Consider the following 20759-nt stretch of genomic DNA (forward strand, 5'->3'; position numbering starts at 1 on the left):
CTGGAGTGCAGTGGCGCAATCTCGGGTCACTGCAACCTCCGCCCTCCAGGTTCAAGCCACTCTCCTGCATCAGCCTCCTGAGTAGCTGGGACTACAGGCGCCCGCCACCATGGCCGGCTAATGTTTTGTATTTTTAGTAGAGATGGGGTTTCACCGTGTTAGCCAGGACAGTCTCGATCTCCTGACCTCGTGATGTGCCTGACTTGGCCTCCCAAAGTGCTGAGATTACAGGCGTGAGCCACCGCACCCGGCCCACACCTGGCTAATTTTTGTATTTTTAGTAGAGACAGGTTTCACCATGTTGGCCAGGCTGGTCTTGAACTCCTGACCTCAAGTGATCTGCCCGCCTCAGCCTCCCAAAGTGCTGGGATTACAGGGTGAGCCACCGCACCCATCCATGCATTACTTTTTTTATTTTAAAATATTGCCTTAAAAGTATCTTGATTACTGAGTTTTTGCCCCTCCCCCGCTGCTTTTAAATTTTGTGCCTGAGGTGAATGCCTCATTCCCCTCACCCCAATCCTGGCCCTGCAAACCTGTCCACAGTCCATGGCCACCATCTGATTCACTCCTACCACAGCACTGCCCATGGTACTCCAGTTGTGATTTTCCTTTTTTGAAAATCCACACGGTACTGAGATAGACCTGTAGGTACACTGTGTATTGGGCCAAGTCTATTAAAAACTGTCTGAGACATCCCTTTATGGTATTTTAATCATGACTTAAATTCAACTGCACATAACTTGTGTGCTTGATATAAGAATCTCTTTGCATTTTAAATATAATCTTTCTTCAAAGACTTCAGTCTTCTACTAAAATTTAAATTATTTCTTACCTTACTACTTATTTGTGTGCAGTACTTACATACGACCCCCAGAATCTGCATTTCTGATGGATTTAATTTCAAAAGCAACCTCATAAAGAGGAAGAAAAGGATGTGAAGACCCAGAGTTATGCTTACCCTCCTCCCCATCCTCCAACCGCTTCCACCATTCTCTCATCCCATCTCAGCCTCTACTTCAACTGCTTCCAAGCCTTCTACTCCTCCATCACAAAGACACGCAAGCAGGAGACTATAAATGTCAGTTGTTCCTCATCATAGATTCTTACGTGAAAATCTAGCAAGAGGAAGTAGATGGTAACAGCAGAAGCTACTATATTCATTTCCATGCCCAGCGCCCACACACTTCCAAGCCCATAGAGAGGCAGCATGGAGAGGGAAGGAGGCAAGGGATGTGAGTAAAACTACAGGTGGAGTGAAACTTTATAAACAGTTACGCTGTCTCTCTGGACTATGACCAGGGATGAGCTTCATAGTCTAGATGAGCTCCATAGTCTAGATGAGCTCAAAGAGGGAAAGTGGCTTGCTTGACTTCTAACATCTGCAAAGCTACAGTCTGTGGATTCAAACCAGGTATTTTCATTCCTAGTTCAATGTTCCTCTATTACGTGAAACAGTGTTCCTCTATATTACGTGAAAGTCAATTCCCAACTTATCAAAGTGTTTTCAGAATATAAATGGTACCACTTTTATTGGCCTTGGAACTTACTTGGCCTGAAACAAGATAAAATATTTTAGCTTTAAAAAAGTCTTCCAATTCATGTCCTTTGCAGGGACATGGATGACGCCAGAAGCCATGACTTTCAGCAAACTAACACAGGAACAGAAAACCAAACACCGCATGTTCTCATTCATAAGTGGGAGTTGAACAATAAGAACGAATGGACACAGGGAGGGGAATGTCACACACCGGGGCCTGTTGAGGGGTGGGGGGCAAGGGGAGGGAGAGCATTAGGACAAATATCTAATGCATGTGGGGCTTAAAACCTAGATGAAGGGTTGATAGGTGCAGCAAACCACCATGGCACGTGTATACCTATATAACAAACCTGCACGTTCTGCACATGCATCCCAGAACTTAAAGTAAAATAAATAAAAAATAAAATAAAAATTATAATCAAAAAAAGTTTTCCCATTGCCATAAAGCATATCAACCAGGCTATGAGGAAACTAAGCTTTTTTTTTTTTCTTTTTTTTTTGACAGAGTCTTGCTCTTTCACCCAGGCTAGAATGAAGTGGTGTGATCTCGGCTCACTGCAACCTCCGCCCACCCCGGACTTCAAAAGATTCTCCTGCCTCAGCCACCCGAGTAGCTGGGATTACAGGCATCATATGCGCCACCACACCAGGCTAATTTTTGTATTTTTAGTAGAGATGGGGTTTTACCATGTTGGTCAGGCTGGTCTTGAACTCCTGATCTCAGGTGATCCACCTGCCTCGGCCTCCCAAAGTGCTAGGATTACAGGTGTGAGCCACCATGCCTGGCCCAATCATTTCTTTAAAAAACTGTATAACATATATTAAATATGTTATATATAAAATATAACAAATATTAAAAACCACTAAAAGTAGTTGAACTATAATATCACAGCTCAAGTGTGCTTCTGAACTTCCCCAACCAATTGATGCTCAAATTTTCTTTCCTCCCTACTTCTTAATATTTAACCTCTACCATGCCCCTCCCCACCTTGTTTCCTTCCTTATAGAAGCTATCACAATCTACCATGGTCATGCTCAGGTATCTGTTTGCTTGTTTACTGTCTTTGTCCTCCACAGACTGTAAACCATGTGAGGACAAGGACTTTGAAGATTTTTTTCACCTCCAGACCCTCCAGTACTGCACATAGCATGCTCAACAAATATATGCTAAAGAAATTGATGAATGATGGCAGCCTCTAGCTCTCTAAGTTTCCATCCTTCAGCTTCCTGTTTACCTTTTCTTTCCCATCTCCTCCCTTAACAAATAATTAATACAAAATAATTATTGTTAAATTAATATTATTTTTTAAAGTCTGTCTCTCAAGGCAGGTTTTCTATAATTTAAGCTTATTAGTGGCACCCAGTAAAAGGGAAGAAGTCACAACTTACTGGTGGCTCAGTTCTCTTATTTCACATGGCTTGAAGCACCATTCTTTGGCCAGTTTTTCTTGTTGAGATGCTTCTTCTAAAAACACTATCTTTAAGAGAAAGAAAGAAAAGAAAAGAAACATAGATTAGTGAGTCACAGTCATTTGTTCTTTATTAAATACGTAAATCTTCTTAAAAGAGACCATAGCTGAGTTAAAGGTATTTGATACCAAATGGAATTGAGTTTAGAGGCAAGAAAAAGACAGGTGTTTGCTTTTGGTCATCCAAAGACAAGCTGTGCGTGATTCCTCCTTTTCTGCCGTAATATCGATGTGGGACTTCAAAAATTCTCAATTGAAGATACAAGGTATTAAAAATGGCTAATTGGAGAGGCAGAGCAAGATGGCAGAATATAAGGCTTCACCAATCACCCCCTGCAAGGACACCAATTTGACAACTATATTACAAAGCACCTTCATAAGAACTACAAATCAGGTGAGCAGTCATGGTACTTGGTTTTACATTTATCTCGCTGAAAGAGGCACTGAAGAGATACAAAAACCAGTCTTGAATTGCATATGCTACCCCTTCCCTACCCCCCGGGGCATGGTGGTGTGGTGTGGAGAGCATTTCTGGGCACTGGTGGAAGGAGGGCATAGAAATTATGAGCCACCGAACTCAGTGCTGTTCTCTTATAGCAGAAAAGAAAACTGGACCAAACTTAGCTGATGTCTGCCCACACAGGGAGCATTCAAACCAGCCCTGGCCAGGGGGGAATTGCTGATCCCAGCAGTTGGGACTTGAGTTTCCAGAAGCCTAGCCACAGACTACAGCGGGCTAAAGTGCTCAGGGGCCCTAATAAACTTAAAAGACAGTCTAGGCCCCAAGGACTACAACTCTTATGTGAGTCCTAATGCTGAAATGGGCCCAGAGACAATAGACTGGGCCGGGGGGTGGGGGAACACAACCTCCTAAGACACAAATTGGGGTGGCTGCAGGAGTGCTGGCATCACCCCTCTCCTAACTCCAAAAGAGACTCCTTCCTTCCACTCGAGGAGAGGAGAGGGAAGACTGGGAAGGACTTTTTCTTGCATCTTGGATACCGGTCAGCCACAGCAGGATAGGGCACCTGTCAGGGGTGTGAGACTGTCTTTCCAGGCCCTAGCTCCTTGACAGCATTTCTAGACATACTTTGGGCCAAAAGGGAACCTGATGCCTTGAAGGAAAGGACTCAGTCCTGGTAGGATTCGTCACCTGCTAACTGAAGAGCCCTTGGGCCCTGAATAACCAGCAGCAATACCCAGGTACTATGTTGAGGGCCTTGGGTGAAACTCAGCACATTCCCAGCTGTGGTGGCTATGGAGCAAGACTCCTTCTGCTTGAGGAAAGCAGAGGGTAAACAGTACTTTGTCTTGCATTTTAGGTACCAGTTCGGCCACAGAAGAATAAAACATCAAGCAGGCTCCTGGAGTCCCCAGTTCCAGAACTTGGCTCTTATACAGCATTTATGGATCTGCCCTGGGCCAGAGGGAAGCCCACTGCTCTGAAGAGTTAATCCCAGGCCAGGCAGAATTCACAAGTTGACTAAGAATCCTTGGGCTTTAAGGGAACATAGGCAGTAGTCTGGCAGGACTTCCAGGGCACCTGTGGTGGCAGTGGACACAAGGTAAGGCTCCTCCACCTTCAAAAAGGGGAAGGAAGAGTGGGAAGGACTGTATCTTGTGGTTTGAGTTCAGCTCAGCCACAGTACAATACAACACCAGGTGGCTTTCTAAGGCTTTTGACTCTAAACGCTAGCTCCCTGACGGCACCTCTAGAACTGCCGGGGAACTGGGGTGACTTACTATCCTGAAGGGAAGGATACAAGCCTGGGTGGCTTCACCACCTGCTGATTGTAGAGCCCCAGGGCCTTGAGTGAACATAGACAGTAGCCAGGCAGTGATTACAGCAAGCCGTGGACAACACCCAGTGCTGTGCTGGCTTCAAGTCTGACCCAGCACAGTCATAGTGATTGTGGCCACAAGGGTGATTGTGGCCACAAGGGTGCTTGTGTCACTCTACCCCAAGCTTCAGGTGGTTAAGAACAGAGAGAGGGACTGTTTGTTTGGGAGACAGTAAGGGAAGAGAACAAGAGTCTCTGCCTGGTAAACCACAGAATTCTTCCAGATCTTGTCCAGGACCATCAAGGCACTACCTTTATGAGTCTGCAAGAACCACACTGTTACTGGGCTTGGGGTGCCCCCTAAAGCAGATATAGCTTAGATCACAACACCAAAGTCCTTTCAAATACCTGGAAAGCCTTCCCAAGAAACACAGGTACAAACAAGCCCAGATAGTGACAAGTACAATAAATACCTAACTCTTCAATGCCCAGGCACAAACAAATATCTACAAGTATCAAGACATTCCCAGGAAAAAAACGACCTTACCAAATTAACTAAATAAAGTACCAGGGATTAATCCAGGAGAGAGAAAGATATGTAACCTTTCAGAAAGAGACTTTAAAATACTTGTTTTGAGGAAACTCAAAGAAATTCAAGATAACACGGAGAAATAATTCAGAATTCTATCAGATAAATTTAACAAAGAGATTGAAATAATTAAAAAGAATCAAGGAAAAACCCTGAAGCTGAAAAATACAATTGGCATAATGAAGAATGCATCAGAGTGTTGTTTGTTGTTGTTGTTGTTGTTGTTTTGAGAAGGAGTCTCGCTCTGTCACCAGGCTAGAGGGCAGTGGCGCCATCTCAGCTCACTGCAACTCCACCTCGTGGGTTCAAGCGATTCCTGTGCCTCAGCCTTGTGAGTAGCTGAGATAACAAGCCTGCACCACCATATCCAGCTAATTTTTGTATTTTTAGTAGAGACGGGGTTTCACAATGTTGGCCAGGATGGTCTTTATCTCCTGACCTAGTGATCCGCCTGCCTTGGCTTCCCAAAGTGCTGGGATTACAGGTGTGAGGCGCCGTGCCCGGCCCAGAGTGCTTTAATAGAATTGATCAAGCAGAAGAAAAAATTTGTGAACTTGAAAATAGGCTATTTGAGGCCAGGCACAGTGGCTCATGCCTGTAATCCCAACACTTTGGGAGGCCGAGGCAGGTGAATCACGAGGTCAGGAGTTCAAGACCAGCCTGGCCAACTTGGTGAAAACCCGTCTCTACTAAAACTACAAAAATTAGCTGGGCGTGGTGGTAGGCACCTGTAATCCCAGCTACTCAGGAGGCTGAGCAGAGAACTGTTTGAACCCGGGAGGCAGAGGTTGCAGTGAGCTGAGATCGCGCCACTGCACTCCAGCCTGGGCAACAGAGTGAGACTCGTTCTCAAAAAAAAAAAAAAAAAAGGCTATTTGAAAATACACAGTCAGAGGAGACAAAAATAAAAAGAATAAAAAACAATGAAGCAAGCCTATAGGATCTAAAAACCCACAAATTCAATAACTCTTAGATTTGCCTCTACAGAGGAGGTAGGAAAAGAGATAGGGATGGAAAGTTTATTCAAAGGGATAATAAAGAACGCTCCAAACCTAGAGAAAGATACCAATATCCAAGTACAAGAAGGTAACAGAATACTAAGCACACTTAATCGAAAGAAGAGTACCTCAAGGCATTTAATAATCAAACTCTCAAAGATCAAGGATAAAGAAAGAATCCTAAAAGCGGCAAGAGAAAAGAAACATGGCTGGGCATGGTGGCTCATGCATGTAATCCCAGCACTTTGGGAGGCCGAGGTGGGTGGATCACCTGAGGTTAGGAGTTCAACGCCAGCGTGGTCAACATGGTGAAACCCCATCTCTACTAAAAAAATACAAAAAATCAGCCGGGTGTGGTGATGGACACCTGTAATCCCAGCTATTTGGGAGGCTGAGGCAAAAGAATCACTTGAACCCAGGAGGTGGAGGTTGCAGTGAGCCAAGATCGCACCATTGCACTCCAGCCTGGGCAACAAGAGTGAAAAGAATCAAGCTACTCGGGAGGCTGAGGCAGGATAATGGCGTGAACCCAGGAGGCGGAGCTTGCAGTGAGCCAAGAGAGCACCACTGCAGTCTGGTCTGGGCAAAAGAGCAAGACTCTGTCTCAAAAAAAAAAAAAAAAAAAAAGAGCCTTCCCTTTACTTTCTCCCTGTACTTTCGCCCAGGCCACCAGCCATCTTCTTCCTCCATTTTCCTTGTCGAGGTTAGATTCCACCATCTATTATTTCATATTTCCATTGTCTTTTACTTAACATACACCTGGTAAAAATAACTGAACCCCACTTTCCCTTTTTCTGGGCTGCACCTGAGTAGCCACGCGGTACTGGAACAAGGCACACAGTACAGTAGATGGAATAGCCATAGTCACCAAGCTCAAATGTGCCCCTACCAAGGCTTCTGCCTAGCACCCTATGATATTTCTCTAGCATTGTGGTCTTTAACTGTCAATAAAATGATAGAAGACCTCATTGCTTATCAATTGACAGATCATTAAAGATATTTTTGATAGATTAATATGTAATTTTATCACATGACAAGTTCAAAGAATTGAATGATATTGCTACAGTGAAACTTCTTCCATTCACATCTACTTGATTTATGTTAAAATTATTCCTGGCTGGGTGTGGTGGCTCACGCTTGTAATCCCAGCACTTTGGGAGGCCGAGGCGGGCAGATCACGAGGTCAGGAGATCGAGACCATCCTGGCTAACACGGTGAAACTCTGTCTCTACTAAATATACAAAAAATTAGCCAGGCATGGTGGCGGGCGCCTGTAGTCCCAGCTACTTGGAGAGGCTGAGGCAGGAGAATGGCATGAACCCAGGAGGCAGAGCTTGCAGCGAGCCGAGATTGTGCCACTGCACTCCAGCCTGGGTGAGAGAGCGAGACTCCGTCTCAAAAAAAAAAAAATTATTCCTAAAACTCACATCTATAAAAATGGAAAATAAGAAAAAATTGATGCTGCCCCTTATTTTATTCTACCAACAAGTAACAATCATTCATAGATATATTATCAAACTGGAGGAAAAAAACTTTTATTTTACACTTAACAAATTACTTTCAAAATGCGTAATACAATTTTTTTTAAATTTTCTTATATTCCCAGGCCATTGTAAATGCTTAAATCTATGTACAGACATTTTACTGCAATGGTTGATCAATAGAAGGCTTTCAAGTATAAAAATATATTGCATTAGTAAAAAGTCTGTGAGAGAAGTAGAATAGAATTAGTAATTCAAGAAGAAAAGGGGATTACAGTTGCCCCTTGAATAATGCAGGGGTTAGGAGCACTGTAGTCTAAAATGAGCAATAACTTTTGACTTCTGAGAAACTTAACTACTAATAACCTACTGTTGGCCAAAGACTTACCAATAACATAATCAACATAATCAACATAAAGTTAACTAACACATATTTTCTATATTATATGTATTATATGCTATATTCTTCATTAAAGTAAGCTAGAGAAAAGAAAACATGGGGGGGTGAAGTGGCTCATGCCTGGAATCCCAGCACTTTGGGAGGCCAAGGCGGGTGGATTGCTTGAGGTCAGGAGTTCGAGACCCGCCTGGCCAACATGGTGAAACCCCGTCTCTACTAAAAATACAAAAATTAGCCGGGCGTGGTGGCAGGTGCCTGTAGTCCCAGCTACTTGGGAGGCTGAGGCAGGAGAATTGCTTGACCTGGCAGGCGGAGGTTGCAGTGAGCCAAGATCATGCCACTGCACTCCAGCCTGCACAACACAGCAGAGACTTCGTCTCAAACAAAACAAAAACAAACAAACAAAAAAACAAGAAAAGGAAAGAAAACATTAACAACCTACTCTCACAATAACTAACCCACTCCCTTCATAATGGCATTAATCCATTCATTAGAGCTTCATTCCTATGACCCAGTCACTTTTTAAAGGCCCTATCTCTTAATACTGTTACAATGGCAATTAAATATTAACATGAGTTTCAGAGAAAACAAACATTCAAACCATAGCATTCTGCCCTGGCCCTACAAAACTCATGTCCTTTTCAAGTACAAAACATATTCATTTCTTTTTTTTCTTTTTTTTTTTTTTTTTTTTTTTCAAGATGGGGTCTCACTCTGTCACCCAGGCCGGAGTGCAGTGGCATGATTTCGGCTCAGTGCAACTTCCACCTCCCAGGCTCAAATGATCCTCCCACCTAAGTCTCCAGAGTAGCTGGGACCACAGGTATGTGCCACCACACCTGGCTAATTTTTGTATTTTTGGTAGAGAAGGGGTTGCACCACGTTGCCCAGGCTGGTATCGAACTCCTGAGCTCAACTGATCTTCCTGCCTTGGCTTCCCAAAGTGCTAGAATTACAGGCATGAGCCACCGTATTTGGCCTAAAATAGATTCATCTCATTCCAGTAGTCCCAAAAGTCTTACGTAGTTGTTCCAGCATCAACTCAAAAGTCCAGAGTCTCAGGTCAGGCGTGGTGGCTTAAGCCTGTAATCCCAGCACTTTGGGAGGCTGAGGTGGGAGGATCAATTGCACCCAGGAGTTTGAGACCAGCAGCATAGCAAGACCCCATCTCTACTAAAAAAATCAAAAAAATTAGCCAGGTATGGTGATGCACACCTGTAACCCCAGCTATTCAGGAGGCTGAAGTGAGAGGATCACTTAAGCCTAGGAGGTCAAGGCTGCAGTGAGCCGTCATCACACCACTGTAGTTCCAGCCTGTGTGACAGAGTGAAACCCTGTCTCAAAAAAAAAAGTCTGGAGTCTCCTCTGTATCAGATGTGGGTGAGACACTAGACAGGATTCATCCATAGGCATATTCCTATAGCTGTGAGCCTGTGAAATCAAATAAGTTATCTGCTTCCAGAATACAATGGTGTGGCAAGCATAGGATTGACAGTCCTGTTCCAAAAGGGAGAAATAGGCAAAAAGAAAAGAGTAACAGACTCCAATTAAGTCCAAAACCCAATGGGAAAAAACACTTTAAGCCCTCAGTTTAGAGAATAATCTTTGACTCCATTTTCTGCATCCTGGGCACACAGGTCTTGGGCAGCCCCACTCCTATGGCTTTCCTAGACCCAGCCCATGCTTCATAGGTTGGAGTCTCCTGCCTGCTGCTCTCCCAGGCTGAGGTTGCACGCTAGTAGCTCCACGATCCTGGAGTCTCAGTGCCAGTCCTGCTCCCAGGGCTCCACTAGGCATTACCCCAGTGAGGACTCTCTGTGGCAGCTTTGGCACTAACCCCAACCCCACATTTTTGTGCAGTATTGCCATAGTTGGGGCTCTCTGCAGTGGCTCTGCTTCTGTGACAAGTCTCTGCCTGGGGCTCCAGGCTATTTGCAACATACTTTGAAATCTAGGTGTATGAAGCCATGCCCCCATAGATCTTGCATTCTGCATGCCTGCAAACTTAACACCACATGGATGCAACCAAGATTTGCCACTTGCATCTTCTGAAGTTGTGGCCTGAGCCACACATGGACCTGCTTGAGCCATGGTGGGAGCAGTGAAAGAGCTCTGTGCTGGAATGCAGGAAGCAGAGATGTGAGGTGGGTCTGGGCGGTGAGCCTGTGTAGGTTGCTCCTAGCCCAACCCCTCAAACTATTCTGCCCTCTTAGAACTCTGGGCCTGTGATGAGCAGGGCAGCCTCAAAGATCTCTGAAATGCCTTCAGGGTCTATCTCCCATTGTATTGATGGTGGCTCTCTTCTGTCTGTATTAATCTCATCAGTAAATGGTCTCTTGGTTCCATACTAGAATGCTTTTTTGTTGTTTACCTAGCCAGGCTGCAAATTTTCCAAATTCTTTCACATAGCTTCCTTTTTCATTATAAATTCCATCTTTAAATCATTCCTTTACTCTAGCATCTTACTATAAGCAGTTAAAAGTAGCCATGCATCAGCCTGAATGTCATGCTGCTTAAATATGTCTTCAGCTAGATATCCTATTTCATCACTTTTAAATTCCACCTTTCACAAAGCCCTCAGTTATAGACACATTTCAGCCAAGTTCTTTGCTACTTTATAACAAGGATGGCCTTTGCCCCAGTTTCCAATACTTGTTCCTAAGTTCCATCTGAGATCTCATCAGAACAGCCTTTACTGTCCATATTTCTATCAACATTCTGATCATGACCACTTAGGTAATCTTTAAGAAGTTCAAAACTTTCCCGTCTTCTCTTCTTCTGAACCTTCACCAGAATCACTTTCAATGCTCCATTTACAGCAATCTAGGCTTTTTCTAGCCTGCTTCTCCAAATTCTTCCAGCCTTTACTCATTGCCCAGTTCCAAAGCCACTTGCATATTTTCAGGTATCTATTATTCCAATAACCCTGGTCTTGGTACCAATTTTCTGTCTTAGTACATTTTCTCCTGCTACAACAGAATACCACAGATTGGTAATGTATAAAGAGCAAAATGGGTTTGGCTCACCGTTTTGGAGGCTAGGAATTCCAAGAGCATGACACCAGCATCTAGCCAGAGTCATCATACAGCAGAAAGGTGGAAAGGCAGGCAAGAGCATGTGAAAGAGGGAAGCATGCGAGGCCAGACTCATTTTATAACAATTCACTGTCAAGATAACCACTACCATGGTAACAAGATTAATCCGTTTATGAGAGCTCCGTCCTCACGGCCTAATCACTTCTGAAAGGCCCCACCTCTTAATACTATTACAATGGCAATTGAGTTTCAACATGAGTTTCTGAGAGGACAAACATTCAAACCATAGCAGGTGTCTAAATAATGACAGTAGTTATCTCTTTAGGAAAGAAGTTGAGAGTGACTCCACTTTCATCTTTACTCCTTTTTAGATACAGAGTTGTTATAATAAATGTCTTATTCTAGCCAATATAATAAAAATATGCATTAAATGTAAATGAAAATGCAAAGTATGAAAAATAGAAATATATATGCATAGTCTCTACTCATAAAGCTTAAGGTTTAGGAGTTAAGACAGGCAGAGGTAGAAAATGAATTAGACATGAGAAGGGAGGATGAGGAAGTGCAATGGCCCTATGGGTTCCAATGGAGAAACAGTAAGTGTGATCAGCGAAGATTTCAAAGAAAAGGCAGAACTTGGACAGTGATTGGTAGGATTTGGTACTTGGTAAGTATCCAGGGTTGTGGGAAAAGGGATGGAAGGGGTAACAACAGGAGCAGCGGCAAAGAGGCAAAAAGCTACAAGATGTGAAATAGACAGGAGTATTCTATAAATAACATGGAAGCATTGGGTTGGGGAAAACCTTAATTCACAAATCAAGTACTTAATAGATTTTTGTCTTGCTTTCATTCATGTTTTCACTCAGAAAGTACTTCCTGAGTGCTTCCTGTATGCTCAGGATTATTCCAGAGACTGGGAACAATAAATTGATAAAGATATACTGCATAGTGAGTGTTATGGTGAAAATAAAGGGAGGTAAATGACTAAAATGTGGAGTGCGATGGTTTCTCTGAAGAATGAGGTTTAAGCAGAGACTTGCATAAAAGGAGAGAGTGAACCACTTAGACACTTGGGGAAGAGCATTCCAGACAGAGGGAGTATCTAGCAAGGACCCCAAAACGGGAGCGTGCTTGGCAGGTTCTGAAACACCAGAGAGGCTAGTGGGGGTACAGTACAAGAGCTACAAGAAAGACTGATAAGAGATCAGATCAGAGGTAGCCAGGGATCAGCCCTGAGATTTATTTTCAGGAAATCTCTAAAAAAATTTGGAAAGCAAATGTGGCAAAATGACAAAGTATGATTGGTGCTTTCTTCATGGGGCTACTGCTTTTTCATCCCAAGGTTTCCTGGATTTATGCAAGAAACCTGTTCACTCATTCACCATCTAGTGGGTACCCACCATGGCCAATTGGCCTTCCCCTTCACAGGCCACACTCTAGGTGGGCTGTTAAGCACATACACAAGTCATTAAAAACCAAGTTTCACAAATAATAAAGTCATGGATGGTCCCAGCTGGCAGGTATCTTCTCAACTGACCCCTTGTTTTCCAGATGAAATTGATTCCCTTCTGCTAAGCAAACAACTCCAAGTGCTTTCTTACTTGAAACTGGGACTATTTAGGATGAGCAATAATGAGAATGTCAGGAATACTAAAGCCAAAAGCAGATGAGTAATGGCTGTCAGCTAATGAAAAAAACTGCTGCAAGATACAGGCTTCAAACACCAGATGGCAAATTTGGGCAAGAGGCTTGTTGCTATGGAACAAAGTAAACTGCTCTTTGAGCCACTGTGAAATAGCTCAGCCATCCAACAAAATAAAATAACATATTTCAATCCATTATACAAAATACACTCTTACGTCACTGTGAGGGGAGATAAAACCAGATAAAAATATGGGGTCTCGAAGATTTCTTGAAGTTTTTGAACAGAGACAAAAATTGCCATATTAGCTCAATTCATGTCAAACAGATTAATGGAAAAGAGAAATGAAGTGAGATTGCCTTAAAATAAAAACCAAAGCGGGGGAAAAAACCCTGTCGGACTAGTACAATGGGGCAAATAATGTTACAAAGGCATCAAAGAATAGCTTGAGGCATGAGGGACTTAGATGTTCAGATCCAATATTCTCATTTCATAAATAAAGAAACAGGCCAGGCTATTTTAATTGCCTAAGGTGCAGGGGAAGCCAGGAATGTCTCCTAAACTAGACATGTCTTCTGAGATTCTTCCAAAACTTTATGATTGCTTCTCTAATAGTATAAAGCAAGGATCAGCACAGTTTCTCTAAAGGGTGAGAGAGTGAATATTTTAGGCTTTGCGGGCCATATTGTGTCTATTGTACTACTTAAATCTGTCGCTGAATTGCAAAATCAACCATAGACAATATAATAGCAAATGGCTATGGCTATATTCCAATATAACTTTATTTACAGGAACTGAAATTTGCATTTTATGTAATTTTCATTTGTTATAAAATCTTCTTCTTCTTCCTCTTCTTCTTCACTTTTTTTCAATCATTTTAAAACCATACTTAGCTCACAGGCCATATAACTCAAGTCAGGGAGCTGGATTTGGCCTGTGGCCTACAGTTGCCAACCTCTGATACGAACTCCTAAAAAGATGCATGTAAATTAAAATTACATAACTTGAAAACCATCCCAGTGGCTTTCACTAGCATTTCTCTGAAACTTTATATTTATTTATTACTAGCTTCCAATTGGAAATAACATTTAACATTTTTCTTTAACATCAGGGACTGATCAAATGCCCTTGGTATTTGATCAGAGTATAGACTCTGGTGGCTTACAAGTATCATTTTGCAGTAGAAAACAAACACTCCTTGATAGATGAAGGATGTACCTTTAGGAAACAACCAAGATTGTCCTTCAGTAGAAGAATGGATAAATAAACTGTGGTACATCCAGAAAATGGAATATTATTCAGCAATAAAAAGAAATGAGCTATTAAGCCACGAAAATACATAGAGAAACTTACATGCATGTTACTAAGTGAAAGACACAAATCTGAAAAAGCTTCATATTATATGATCCCAACTATATGACATTCTGGAAAAGGCAAACTATGGAGACAATAAAAAATCAGTAGTTGTCAGGGGTTGGAGGGGGAAGGATGAAGAAGCAGAGCAGAAGAATTTTAGGACAGTGAAAACACTCTCTATGATACTATAATGGTCAATACATCATTATACAAGTGTCCAAAACCACATAATGTACAAATCCAAGAGTGAGCCCTAGTGTAAACTGTGGACTTCGGTTGATAATGATGTGTCAATGATGTAGGTTTATCAGTTGTAACAAATGTAGCACTCTGGTGGGGGATATTGATAATGAGGGGGCTGTGCATGTGTCCCAGCAGGGGATACATGGGAAAGCTCTGTACCTTTCTCTCAACTTTGCCGTGAACCTAAAACTTCTCTAAAAATTAAATTTTTAAAAGATAAGTGCAAAGATTCAAGATTTGTAATAGTAATTTAATGTAATGCTTATGTTGCAAAGTGGTATAAGGTATAGACAGTCAAATCTGAATAAAGAAAATAATATTCATGGCAGGAAAAAAAGTAACTTTAATAATTCTTCTGATCTCTACAGAAGACACCACTAATAAATCATTGGTTTTTAACACATTTTTATTAGAAATATAAAGCAACATATTCTAAAATGATGGGATGTCTGATAATAATAAAAAGATTAATATATATTTCCTATGTGCCAAACACCATCCTACATACTTTACATGCGTTAACTTGTTTAAACCTCACAAGAACCCTATGAGGCACTATTACTAGCCCCATTTTGCAGATGATAAAATTGAGGCACAGAGATGTTAAGTACCTTGCCCAAAATTACACATCTGGCAGGTAATAAATCCTGAATTTGAACCCCAGTCTGCCTACAGGCTAAGGGCTATTAGACACTTCGTTATGTATTTTTTCATATAATATTTTGAAAAACAAACAGCCTTTTCCTTTTCTTTTTTTCTTTATAAACTGTTTCTTTGTGCCTTTCCTTTCCTTTTCCTTCCATTCATACAGCCCCAGCAGGTGGGCCTGGTGGATCCAGGAATGCAGAGGTAGTTGGGGCTAAGGGAGCAGTCAAGGCTGAGAATGCTAATAGGGTCAGGGGAACTGGGGTTGGAGAAGTGCAGTGTCAAGGAGGCAGATGGAATGGGCAAGGCTGTAGCCGAGGAGACAGCCACCAGGGTCAGGAGATTGATTACATATAGGAGTAATATATATTTACATATATTTACATACATACATATACATTACATGCACACACATACTAGCTTTATCTGCTGAGAGGCCTAGAGACAATGAAACCTAGATGCAATCAGCACCCCTAGTTCTCAGATCTTGGTTTCTAAATACCATTCTCCACAAAACAGAACCAAGTGACTCCAGGGCTCATTCCAGGGCTCTGTTAAAGAAAATACAAGATGAATCTAGAACATAATTTTGTGCCAAAAGTAAGAAAGTGCTAGAATATAGTCAGAAAGTAGTCAAAAGGACAAAGAAGCCACTCTAAACAAACTCCCACTAGGTAAATCTGGGCCAATTTGAGCATCAAAATAAATAAAAATACTAACAGATTAAAATCCAATGAATAATATGGGAATCCATGAGTCCACAATGATAAGTAAATGAATGAGTACATGAGTGAGAACGGAGAGTTCTTTCTTCCAGTGGAATACCAACTAATATATGTGGAAGAAATGACACAATTAGAAAATGAGCATTTGGCATCCATCATCATAAAAAAAATGATTCATGCAAAAATCATCAATGAACACTAAAACTAGTGAGTGAAAATTTGTTGAGAAACAGGATATTTATATAATTATCAAAGTATCTCCCCACAAAGTTTATTTTACAAACAGAAGTGCAGAAAGCTGGCCCACACCACCTCAGCCAAGTGACCAAAGTTAACATCACCAATAACGGGACAATTCCACATCCTGTGCCTCCTGATATGATGCACCGAGAGCACAGCATCATTTCTCCGATGTCCCTGCCAAAAATGCACGACCTGAATCTAATCATGAGGAAACATCAGACAAACCCAAATTAAGGGACAGTTTGAAAAAATAAGAAACTGTTCCATATTCTTGAAAATTATCCAGAGCATGAAAGACAAAGAAAAACTAAAGACCCATTACAGATGAAAGGCAACTAAAGGAATGTGATACATAAATGGAGCTTGCAGTTCTGGAGTGGATTCTGAACAAGAGGAGGGGAAATAGCCACCAAGGGCATTATTGGGCCAGTGGGCAAAGTTTGAATGGGTCCAAAGATCATGTGGTAGAATTATACCTATGTTAATTTCCTGACCCAGATAATAATTCATGATTATGTAAGGCAATGTCCTTATTTTTTAGGGAAAAAAATAAAGTATTTAGACTCCAACAGCATGTCTATAACTTACTCTCAGTCCAGAAAAGTGTGTGTGTGTGCGTGCATGTGTGTGTCCACCTATATATGTAGAGAGAGTAGAGAATAATGAAGCAAATTTTGTAAAATATTAGCATTGAGAATCCAGGTGAAGTCTATAGGAGCGTTATTTTGTGTATTCTTGTAACTTTTTGAATCACTTTTTAATGAATTAAAAATAAAAAAATTTAACTGAAAAACTAAACAGTATATTATTTAGAGATGCAAATATAAAAAGTGAAAGTATAGGCTGGGTGCAGTGGCTCACACCTGTAATCCCACACTTTGGGAGGCTGAAATGTGAGGACTGCTTGAGCCCGGGAGTTCAAGGTTGCAGTGAGCTACCATCACACGACTGTACTCCATCCCAGGTGACAGAGCAAGACTCTGACTAAAAGAAAAAAGAGAAAGTGAAAAAAGATAGTGAGGCCGGGTGCAGTGGCTCACGCCTGTAATCCCAGCACTTTGGGAGGCCAAGGTGGGTGGATCACCTGAGGTCAGAAGTTCAAGACAAGCCTGGCCAAGATGGTGAAACCCTGTCTCTACTAAAAATACAAAACTTAGCCGGGTGTGGTGGCGGGCGCCTGTAATCCCAGCTACTCCGGAGGCTGAGGCAGAGAATTGCTTGAACCCAGGAGGTGGAGGTTTCAGTGAGCCAAGATCGCGCCACTGCACTCCAGCCTAGGCAACAAGTGAGACTCTGTCTCACAAAAAAAAAAAAAAAAAAAAAAAAATAGTGAAAGTATAAGTAAAAGTAAGGACATGATAAGCATAAAATTTAGTATAATGGTGATAAGGGAAGGGAATGGATATTGAGAACACACAGAGCTTCAAAGATAACCACAGTTCGTCACATCCTTATTCATTACACCTTACATAGACATTAGAACTGTACTTTCTTTACCCAATGAGTTAATTAAAAAGAAGAATCATTTCAAAAAAATAAGTAAAATGCACAAAGATCACCAGAAAAATGTATGAGCAAAACCAAATTTTCTACTCACAATAAATGTTATTTTTAAAAAATCAAAATCTATTTCATGTGAAATGCACACATTGGTAATCTGTGGAACACCCAAAGTGACCAAAAGGAAAAAACCACAGAAGAAGCGAAGGCAATGAGGAAACACAATAATACAGATCTCACATTTGTAGCACCTCAACACCAGCAATCTAAAACAAAGTCATAATCAGTCCCGTGTTTTGATAAGTAGTCAGTAATATGCTAAACAACCCTCGAATATACTTGAAAACTTGTGAATCACTTTGGGATGCAAACTGTTACTGCCTAATTTATTTATTTTTTCCTAAATTCAGAATCCTTTGATGCTTAACCAACTTATGGAAGAAGAAAACTGCTTAGATGTGTGTAAAATTAACACCAAGCTCGGATTGAAATTCACCATAAATCTCAGCTCTAAAGTAAAATGACACATTTGAATCCTGAAATCATCAAACAAGCAAATAATTTCAGCAGCTGCCTCACAAAAGACATCTTCAGAGACTACATTCAGCAAGTAGACAACTAAGAATTAATTTAGGAAAAGCATTCACTCTCTTTTGAAAAACTGAAAGGCAGTAACAATTGACCATAAAGTCGATCTCAATAGACTGTATCAGATACATAGACATTGATTTAAAAATGCAGGCACACACAAAAGTACTCCCTACACAAGCTTATTCCTTTGGGCCTGTTTTATTTTTGAGAGGGACTCTTGCTCTGTTGCCCAGGCTGGAGTGCAGTGGCATAGTCTTGTCTCACTGCAACCTCTGCCTCCCGGGTTCAAGTGAGTCTCTTGCCTCAGCCTCCTCAGTGGCTGGGATTACAGGCGCCCGCCACCATGCCTGGCAAATTTTTGTATTTTTAGTAGAGATGGGGTTTCACCATGTTGGCCAGGCTGGTCTCGAACTCCTGACCTCATGATCCACTCCTCTTGGCCTCCCAAAGTGCTGGGATTACAGGCATGAGCCACCGCGCCCAGATGGCCATTTTAAAAAAAACTTGAAATCTGCCTTAAAGACCTGGTATGAGTTGAACCTCCCCTCCCACCCCAATTTAATATGTTACAGTCCTAACCCCCCCAATAATTCAGAATGTGACCTTATTTAGAGATAACATCTTTACAGAGGTAATCAAGTTAAAATGAAATCATTAGAATAGGCCCTAATTCAGTATGACTGGTGTCCTTTTGGACACAGGAACACACATAGAAAGAAAATGAGTTGAAGAGACATAGAGGGAAGACAACCATCTATGAGCAAAGAAGACAGGCCTGGAACAGATCCTTCTCTCAAAGTCCTCAGAAGAAACCAACTCTACTGATTCCTTGATCTCGGACTTCAAAATTCTAAGACAATAAATTACTGTTGTTTAAGCCTCCCTGTTTGTGGTACTTCATTACAGCAGCCCTGGGAAACCAGCACAGACCCTACAGGAGGAGGGTTATAAGACTGATCTGTCCTAATAAATCGACAGGAAAACACTGCAGAAACTCCCTTTTTCTTTTCTGTAGTCACTTCATCTGAGATAGTTTGAGATGGTCAAACACACTGGATTTACTGAAGGATCAAGATTCTGCTATTTACTAGCTCTATGAACAAGGGCCAATCCCTTAACCTCTCTGATTTACCATTTTTGAAAATAAAGTAATGATATCTGCCATATCTCCCTTCAACTCTATATAGACAAAATATTTTAAAATAGAGATATGCCAAACACTCCAGTGAACTGTAAAAGTTCTCTGTAAACATAAGGTATTATCCACAGTGTTAATTTTTGGTAGGGTAACCACAGTGGCATTTCAGGACACCACTACTGATACAATATGCTTTGATTTCAGAAAGGCATCTGATGGCACCAGACAGATAACGTTGTTGGACAAGCTTGAAAACATCAGGCTGGATGACAGCAGAGTTGGAGAAATTCATAGCTGCTACATATTCCTACTTAAAAGGTTGATTACTAGGATGAGGGAAGTATGGCTGGAGAGCTCTTAGAGAGCTCTGGAAACATATCATTGAGCTCAGCCCCAGCCATATTCTTGCTGATGGCTTACTGTGAAAACGATAACAATTTGGAGAAGACAGTTTGTTTACTAGATAGCACAATCCAGCTTTAAAAAGGCAGAGACCCCATATATATGTACAAATATTATGTATCAGAAAATTTTTAAAATGTCAAAAATACAGCCACAAGCTAAATGGAATGTATGTAAAATCCTACACTTATATTTTACACAATTCAAATGCATAGGTAAAGACATATGAGACTTGATCACAGCGAGGACCATGAGCTTAAAATAAGCAGCATAGAACAGTCACCCATAAAAATCGATTCCAGGCTGGGTACAGTGGCTCACGCCTGTAATCCCAGCACTTTGGGAAGCCAAGGCGGGCAGAACACCTGAGGTCAGGCGTTCGAGACCAGCCTGACCAACATGGTGAAACCCCGCCTCTACTAAAAATACAAAAATTAGCCAGGTGTGGTGATACATGCCTGTAATCCCAGCTACTCGGGAGGTTGGGGCAGGAGAATTGCTTGAACCCGGGAGGTGGAGGTTGCAGTGAGCCTAGATTGCACCATTGCACTCCAGCCTGGGCAACAAGAGTGAAACTCCGTCTCAAAAAAAAAAAAAAATATATCAATTCCAACTCCAGACCAATTCATAAGCCTACAGGCAGGCTTTGCTTTGCATGAATCTGATGTACATAAATTTCCAATACCATGATTTAGTTAAATAATACCAGTCCCCTAACAACATGGTTCAAATATCAATTACCATGGTATATTAACTGTGAGTAATTGAATAAAGTGCAAACTTAGCTTCTAGTTCTGTAGTCCACAAATCATTACATACATAATAGACGTGCATCATGATCAGTAACCAACCACACTCCTTATTCCGAAGTATGTGTGGCTAGTCACTGTGCATCTATTATTCAGGTCACACGCTGACATCAAAGCATGTAGCTGTGTTGCTTCCTTGCTTCCCAGCAGTAAACCCATGTGGCATTTTATA

General features: G+C 41.6%; 1 protein-coding gene across 4 annotated transcripts in view; it reads right to left on the reverse strand.

The window, feature by feature from the left end:
* GDA (guanine deaminase) overlaps nucleotides 1-20759 on the reverse strand; it is a 100990-nt gene that overhangs the window by 53126 nt on the left and 27105 nt on the right. For 3 of the 4 annotated variants that reach the window (XM_055272255.2, XM_055272254.2, XM_055272256.2), the window contains exon 2: nucleotides 2930-3018. In XM_055272255.2, coding sequence (XP_055128230.1) covers nucleotides 2930-3018 — 89 coding nt within the window. The remainder of the gene's footprint in view (nucleotides 1-2929; nucleotides 3019-20759) is intronic. The other variant, XM_063637007.1, reaches the window with a different exon arrangement.

Source organism: Symphalangus syndactylus, chromosome 3, assembly GCF_028878055.3.
Source record: "Symphalangus syndactylus isolate Jambi chromosome 3, NHGRI_mSymSyn1-v2.1_pri, whole genome shotgun sequence".
Taxonomy (NCBI): Eukaryota; Metazoa; Chordata; class Mammalia; order Primates; family Hylobatidae; genus Symphalangus; species Symphalangus syndactylus.